Source organism: Euphorbia lathyris, chromosome 1 (assembly GCF_963576675.1).
Source record: "Euphorbia lathyris chromosome 1, ddEupLath1.1, whole genome shotgun sequence".
Taxonomy (NCBI): Eukaryota; Viridiplantae; Streptophyta; class Magnoliopsida; order Malpighiales; family Euphorbiaceae; genus Euphorbia; species Euphorbia lathyris.
In genome coordinates, this window is record NC_088910.1 from 98,093,461 (window position 1) to 98,101,989 (window position 8,529).

Here is an 8,529-nt window from a genome sequence, read left to right on the forward strand (position 1 = left end):
ATCAATAGATGTTTATGTTGTTTTCCAAAGTATGCCTAGCTATATAAAAAAAGCAAAAGTTGTAACTTATTTTTTTTGTGCTACTCCTACTTGTAGATTTCGTTTCCACGCAGTCCCCTTGTTTATGTGCAGTCTTCCTCTTATAAATGATGGTATGTCCGAGAAAAAGTCATATTTTGATCCCAATTGGTAGGGATTGGTTGTTTTTCAGGTTGTTCCAATGTTCTCATGGTTTTCTTTTAACGAGGAATAAAAAGCAATTGTAGCATGGAAATCCTATTGAGCATAGTTGTGCAAATATTATAGAGTAGTTTTATCAAAATCAAATCAAATAGATAAAACTAAGAAAACAGAAGAAGTAAAATCTGCATTGTTGAGCAGATTGATCAGTGTAACGTAATGAGTGAAAAAATGCATGTAAAAATGGGCCAAAATATATATATTACAATTTACAAGAGGCAATGACTACAGTGGAGCTCTAGCTAAAAGGGCATTAATAAGGATAGGATCCACAGCCATATCAAACTACAATATGGGGCTTTGCTTTGCTTTGCTTTGTACCATCCTACAAATTACAATGTTAATAATCAATCATACTCATACACATACCTTATCATCAGAATTACCAATAATTATAACTAGCATGACGGCGGTTGTAGTTGCTTCAACCTTCTTACTACTTGCTTCATTGTAGGTCTTGTCGATAGCGAGTCTACTGTGCATACAACTGCCAAATGTAGAACCTCTACCAAATCATCATGTGGACCTGCATCCCATAACCCAGCCGTAAAGAACTCCTTCGCTCTCCCTTGTTTCAGGAGCATGCACGCCCACGCTACTATGTTGAAACCATTCCCATATGACGAAAATGATGGATCCAATGCTTTCTTATCTGAAAGTAACTCCAGAAGCACAACCCCATAACTGTAAACATCTGCCTTATCTGAAACCCGGCAAGTCATTGCATATTCTGGGGCAACATACCCGAAAGTTCCTGCCACACCTGTAGTAGCATGTGTTTCAGAAGTTCCCAGAAGCCTGGCCAACCCGAAGTCGGATAAATATGCATTGAAATCATCATCGAGAAGGATGTTGCTTGGCTTCACATCTCGATGTAGTACACGAGGTACACACTGATCATGAAGGTAAGCAAGGGCACGAGCTATGTCCAAAGCGATCTTGTGAAGTACCCTCCAATCCACAGCCCTGGTAGGCCTTTCTTGGATAAACTTCTCCAAATTGCCGCCAGGCAGATAGTTATAAATCAGGAACATTTCTGTTTCACTAGCATGATAACCAATCAATGTCACAAGATTTGGATGGTGGAGCCTTCCAAGGGTTTTAATTTCAGCATGAAATTGCTGCATACCCTGGCACCGTCCAACTGCAAGCCGTTTAATTGCCACGAGAACTCCAGGAGATACTTCCGCCTTGTATGTAGCCCCAAAACCTCCATTGCCAATGCAGTTGCTTGCATTGAAGCTTGCAGTGGCCCGCACAACATTCTCAAATGTTATGGGAACTCCAATATCTGTAAAGACTGTTACTTCTTTTCTGGTAGATCCCATAATTTTGGACCTGGGACTCCACTTTCTGGTGTAGAAGAATAGGACAATAAGCGCCAACAGAACTGAAACGATGGCAGATGCAGATGCTATTGATGCTATCTCAATCGAATTGAAACCACTGGTCCCACTTTTTTGACTCTGGGTTGGGGGTGAAACAGGATAGCCTTGTGACTGTGCAGCACTTCCTGGATCTGGAGTAGGCACTGTTAAGGAGAACACAGGGCAAGGACGGAGATAAGGATTTCCAAGAACACTACTGCATTTCATTAAATTGTTACTCAGGGGCAACGGGCCAGATAGGTTATTGAAGGAAACATTGAATGCTGAAAGCATAGTCACATTAGCCAAACCAGATGGAATCTGCCCAGAGAGCTTATTATCATTGAGTAGAAGAGCAGTCAGGTTTATCAGCTTCACAAGATTGTTTGGAATCTCACCCGAAAACATGTTCGAAGAAAGATCCAGCACTTCCAAAGACCGCAACTCACCCAACCTAAAAGGGATAGTACCATTTATTTTGTTGCCAGCCAAGGAAAGGTACTTCAGGCTCTTCATTTGACTGAGACTGGTAGGAATCTGGCCTTGCAAAAGGTTCCAACTCAAGTTAAGAGATACGAGAGACACCAGTTTGCCAATACTAGGGGGAATGACCCCAATAATCTGATTACTAGATGCATCTAGAAGCTTGAGAGATCTGCACATCGTACCAAAATCAACTGGAATCTGACCAGACATTTTGTTGTTACTAACATTAAGAATCATTTTGCTCAAATCATCACACTTCGTAAACAAAGTCCCCGGAAATGACCCAGCGAGCTTGTTGTCTTCAGCTAAAAATGCATAAGCAGTTTGCTTTCCCAATCTTTCATGTGCAATAGGCATGGCTTGGAGCGAACCAGTAAAATTATTGCCCCCAAAATTATGAAGGACTACAATTTCACCATCTTGTGCGAGTGACAGTACTGCCTTTCCAGCTTGAGCTTTGTTTGCAAAAAGCGACAGGTAAGCAGATGATGGATCATAAGTGCCAGAAGGATACCCTTTTATAGAAGGAACTGGTTGGCAACCACTGTTGTAGAAATTGGGGATTGATCCAGACAAGGAATTTCCGCTAACATCAAACACAGTCATACAAGGAACCGGAAGCTCCTCAATAAGCTCTCCCTTAAGCCTATTAGAGCTTAAGTCCAGATACCAGAGCTTACCACAGAGACTGAAGTCCCGAGGAATTTCTCCACTGAAAAAGTTCCGAGCCAAATTGACTACCTCCAACTTATCACAAGCACCCCAGTTACTCTGCAAGGTTCCCTCTAGAGTTGCACCTGGCGCCCACAACATCTTCAGACTTGGAAGAGTCATAATTTCCAAAGGAATTCCACCCTGGAAAAAGTTAAAATCTTCATTGGCAGTTTGATCTAACAAGTAGTCCCCTCTCGAGTTGTTAACATCCTGATACGGATCAAAGGAATTTGAAAGCACAAGCACAGACAAAGCAGAGCAATTTCCGAGCTCCCGAGGAATCGAGCCACTAAGACTATTTCTTGATACGTCCAGCACTTCAAGCTTTCCCAGCATGCCAAAGTTAGGTGGAATAACTTCTTCAAACAAGTTTGAATACAGCAACAATGTCCTCAAACGACCACAATTACTTAGACTACTAGGAATGCCTCCAACAAAGAAATTACCAGATAAATCCAAGTGTTCAAGCTTCTCACAATTTTCTCCTATTTCACTAGGTACTGCCCCGCCAAGTTGATTCAAGGACAAATACACGCCTCTAAACCCACCAATAAACGCAGGTATTGTCCCGTTAATGCGGTTACCAGCTAAGTTCAAAATATCTAAATTAGTACAATGAGAAAGCGAATTGGGGATTTCTCCTTCCATACTGTTAAACCCTAAATTAAGGACTCGCAATCTCCTTAAGCCAGCAAAGGAAATTGGCAATGACCCAGTCACCAAATTTCCCTCCAGATCAAGAACCTCTAACTTCTCCATACCCCAAATTTCAGCAGGAATCTCCCCACGAAACCCATTAAAAGGCAATGATAAGACCCTAAGTTCAGTTAACCTGGCAATCACAGGTAACAACTTGCCCACCAAGTTACCAACACTAGCATCAGCCTTACAGTCTCTCCTAATTCCAAACCCATAAAGCGGGTACCGAACAGAACCAGAACAAAAGAAAGGGTTTTCGTTTTCACTTTTCTTACCTCTAAAGCTGTTGACAGCATGTCCAGAGATGTTGAGGGAGACGACACGAGAATCCTTGTCGCACAAGACGCCCTTCCAATAACAGTGGTTGGAGTTGATGAGATTCCAGGTGGAGAGCAGCCCCGAGGAGTCAGAAACCGAGTTCTTGAACTCTAGCAGCACCGATTTGTCTGAATCACAGAAAACTAAGCCATTGAACGAAAGAGAGAGTAGCGAAAACAGAAATAATAACTTGAAGTTGTTGAAAGAATGCCAGTTGATAAGCGAAGAAGAAAAAGGAAAGGAAGCCATTTGTAGAACCCCCAGAAAGGGAATCGAAAAAGGAAAGTGGAAACCCTTCTCTTTGAGTAGGTAGAGTAAAGAGAGGGGGGGTTTAATTGTTGGATGAAACCCTAACCCTAAAAAATGGGGTCCGTTGAGGGAAGGGAGAGAGAAGAACCGGAGACAGAGAGAAGAAATGAAGAATGAACAGTGATGGTCTTTTGAGAAAACGCGTTTTTCTTTCCTTTACTTTTTTTTTTTTTCTTTAAAAATAAAATTCCTTTTCCTTCATTTCATTTCCATCTTCAGTTCTTTCTTATTCATTTCGTTATTTTATTTATTTTTTTTTTTTTAAAAGAGAGAGAGAGAGAGATATGGGGGAATTGTCGTGAAGAGGGGGAGGGTAGTGTGGGGTCCATCGGCGGTCAATAAATGCATCAACCTCGTCAAATGGTGGTTGAGTTTAGTAGAGCAAGAAGTAGTACCGGCCTTTTTTATTTTTTTTATTAGGATAAATTACACTTCTAATCCCTTCTTTTTCATTTTATGGAAAAATATTATGATTGGATAAGAAATTTTTTATTATTTGAAAATAAAATATTTTCCAGCCTTGGAAATACATTTTTTTAAAACTGATTTAATAAATAAAAGACAAAATTTACACTCCAGTAAAATTATAAATATGTCTATATTATAAATATAAAAAAATTAAAATCCGTTGACTTGTTTTTCTAATCATTTCCTAACTATACGAATGTAGAAAAATTAAAAAATTATTTTTTTTATGTAATATTTTTAGGAAACAAACAGATCGAACTAGTTTTCGAAGTTTTCTATTTATAAATATAGATATAGATCAATTTAATAGTAGTTAGTTATCAGAGTTGATGTAAATGATATTCCGATTTCAATTTTTGACTTTTTGATATTAAAATCATCCAGAATTATTTTAAAAGATAAAGTTCTTAAAACTCTGATTTGGAAAAATGATTTTTTTATATTAGGAAAATGAAGATTTAAGAGATTTTTATGTTAGTTTTTGAGGTTAAAAACAAATAAGATTAAACTTAAGGGGTGATAGATGTAATTTAAATAAAAAAAAAGGAGAGATTCCTTAAAGTTGACAACGTGGCTAGGGATGAAGAGGGGGGAGGGGGTTGCCTTTCCAGAAGGAGGGAGGGGTCACCCTCCACCTGTTTCTTTTTCTATAGGCTTAAAATTAATCTTTGTTTCTCTCAAATTAAAATTTTAATTTTTGTTCTCTTATCAATTTTTTTTTACAATTCCTTTTATTTCCCCTCGTAGATTTTTGCATTTCAACACTACAACTTCTTCGTATTTTCAAAATAATTATAAAATATCACTAATTTAGGAGTGTTTGTTCACACTCTTTTTTCCATCTATTTCCCGAAAATCACAGTTTTAAGTGTTTGTGTATGAATCTCTCTTTATCTTTCATACATAAAACTATTTTTTTTAAAAGTAGGGAATATTTGCTTTTTTAGAAAATCAATCTTTTCGAATAATAAACAGTAACAGCAAATAACGACTAAATTTATTGACCAAATAAATAAATTTTATTTATTTATGTAAATAGTAATTTATTTTTAATTTTAGAGTAAAATTTCAATTAGAATATAAATTATGCAAAAGAAAAAGAAACGAAAGAATAAAAAAATCGATAGGCAAGCGGCACGTCGTGTGGCCTAATCGGCATGGCGTGTGACCGAGTTTCAATCCCAAAAGAAAATCAACCTTCATAATGTGCGAGTTTATTTTTAGCACAAAGCATGCACGAATGCAAGCAGCACACCATGTGAAATAAATCCGCACGTCATATGGCTTATATTTTCAGTAAATATTATCTTGGTCCGACTCATCCGCCTTTTCCAACGCATACCGAACATCACAAAAGGCTAACTCCTGAAGTCTAACCTTCTACTCACACATATATTTAGCCTCAAACCATCTCTAACCACAAGTTAGTTGGGTGATGTGGTATGGAAGTTGTGGAAGTTGTGGGAAGTTAAGAATAGATTAGTAGTGGTTAGTGGAAGTTATAGAGGTTACACACTTGTTAACTGGTGGTGAAAATCTGAGAGAAAAATAAGGGTAGTGGGTTGATTATTTATATCAAATGCTACCACAAAATCATATAAATGGACCTATCCTTCATTAATACTCACTCATCCAATACATCAAAACCTCATTTCTAAAGGTCATTTCCAATGCTCTCTATTTGAGTTCTTAATTTTTTGTTCTTCATAGTTCTTAGTACTAATTCCTTCTTTTAGCTTGCTTTAACTTCAATTTAAGTTTTAATAACTCATTTTCAAGTTCTTTCCATTTAATTTGGTATTCCTAATCCTAAAATTCTCAATTCCTTAGCTAGAATCATTTTCCAAATTAATTTTTTCAGCTCTTCTTATAATTCCTCCAGTTATTTTCCAAGCCCGATTTCGTCTATTTAAAGTCTGTTTTTATCTTCGATCCCTTCTAAACATCTGTTTCTGACTTCCTGGGGTTAAATTTAGCCTTTATTTTGCCCAATTCCGTGTTCAAAAACTCCATTTACTAGCCAATCTTTGCACCTCAAATCGTTTTAAACATTCTGTTTCCAGTTTTTAGTATAATCTGCCCAGTGATTTTCCAAACCCGTTTTAGATCATTTAAATTATGTTTTAGTCTTCGATCCCTTCTAAACATTTATTCTTGACTTCCTAAAGTTAAATTTAACCTTTTTACTTTAATTGATTCTGTGTTCGTAAGCGTTCAAATGGTCCCTCCGAAGTTGAAGGTCAAATCTGCCACATACTAGCTTTCTACAAATTAGAAATTTGCTAAATTAATTTCGCTCTTGCCAAATTCAATGTCTAGCCGAGATAGATATTGTGTTTCTGAGTTTGTCGTTGAATTTCAATTTATTGTTATTGCACTTCAATTTATTATTATTGCATTTCAATTTCATGTATTGATTGTTTTTTCTCCAATTTCAATTGATTTATCTATATGTTTAGTATAAAAATATTTAAATTGTAATCAATTTCAATTTTTTTATTACTTTGAACATATGTACCAAAACCTATATTTATATCAACAAATCCTATTTTTTTCAAATCTCGTATCAATTTAACACTTTTAATTTTCTTAATTTATATGTCTTTTACTTATTCGCATTAGCTTAAATAAAATTAATTATCCAGCAAAGTTTCTATAACGGCGCTAAAGATCCAAACGGAATTTTTTCAATCATTGCGTCCCTCGCCAATCGCTTTGTTTAGATTTCAAGTTTTGACACGCAAATCTATAAACTTAATCGTCTATTTTAGTTGAGAAAAAAAAATTCTGGCACGTCCGCACCCAAACCACGCCTAACAAGGTTAAAAATTAGCATATTCGTAAAATATCGCTAACAGTTTTTGGCACGCCCAGTGGGACATGTTTTTTTAAGCTTAGCCAAAAAATTTAATACCAGTTTTCTACATGCATATTTTTTTTGTTATTGTTATTTTAGTATTTTCAATTGAGCTTTGTGTTCATTCTTTGCTTCATCATTGCTTCAACCAATATTTATTTAGTTATTTTTCTTGCTTAATTCCAGTTACTAATCTGGTTTAATTATTTTTGTTTACTGTTATTCACAGAGAATGCCTTCGAAATGTCAATACACGCAAAGCAAGCAAACCATAACGAGGACAACATACGAAGAGGCAATGGATGCTACGACACCAATGTATTTTGGTGGTTTCAATCGAGATCGACATTTTACAATAAGCGCAACTAGATTGTGGGTCCAATGGTACACTGTCTTTAGATGCTACCATGATGGTTATATTCAGTTTATTCATAGTGACGAGCGTAATATTGCCTGTAGTGTTATGCTTATGTTCAACCTACGTCATTCTATGATGATCAATTTGGTTGCTATGTGGAGCAAGTCCACGAGTCCCATAAGAATCCACATGGTCTTGATTATATTGAAATATGGGAGCATCTGCGGATGAGTAATTCTCATTACCGAAATAGTTATTTTTGTAACTATATGGATGAAAACCTCCATTTCTATTGTCCTTGTTGACAATCTTGCTTCGAAGGAAGTACGGCCATGGTTCGAGTCGAGTGTAAGACCTATGAAAATTTGGCGTGCTCTAATATGAGCTACGACCAAAATTCTTTCAAAGATTCCAATCCTGTTGCAGATGAGGAAGCAGTTTAAGTCGTTAAAGACGGTGGAGAAGTGAAATCGTTACTTATGAAGGAGAAGCGATCAATGGACGATGAATATCAACAAAGAATGGATCAACTCGAGAAACAGACGAGTAATATAATGGCTTCTCTAAAAGCCTAGATTGAAAGCTATTTGGGGGGGCATCAAAATGGAGAATTTAATCACAATACGAAGTTAGAGGCATCTCCCACACACCTAACTCCTCCAAAAACAAGAAAGATTCCTAACGATGAGGCAACAATAGAAAGTCAAAAGGGC

The 8,529-nt window shown here is 36.7% G+C and overlaps 1 protein-coding gene across 1 annotated transcript; it reads right to left on the bottom strand.

The window, feature by feature from the left end:
* Positions 1-355: 355 nt before the first annotated feature.
* LOC136208330 (LRR receptor-like serine/threonine-protein kinase RPK2) lies at positions 356-4,318 on the bottom strand. Its single transcript, XM_065999154.1, has one exon. The coding sequence runs from the start codon at positions 4,071-4,073 to the stop codon at positions 639-641; it is 3,435 nt and encodes a 1,144-aa protein (XP_065855226.1). The 5' UTR covers positions 4,074-4,318; the 3' UTR covers positions 356-638.
* Between the last annotated feature and the right edge of the window lie 4,211 nt (positions 4,319-8,529).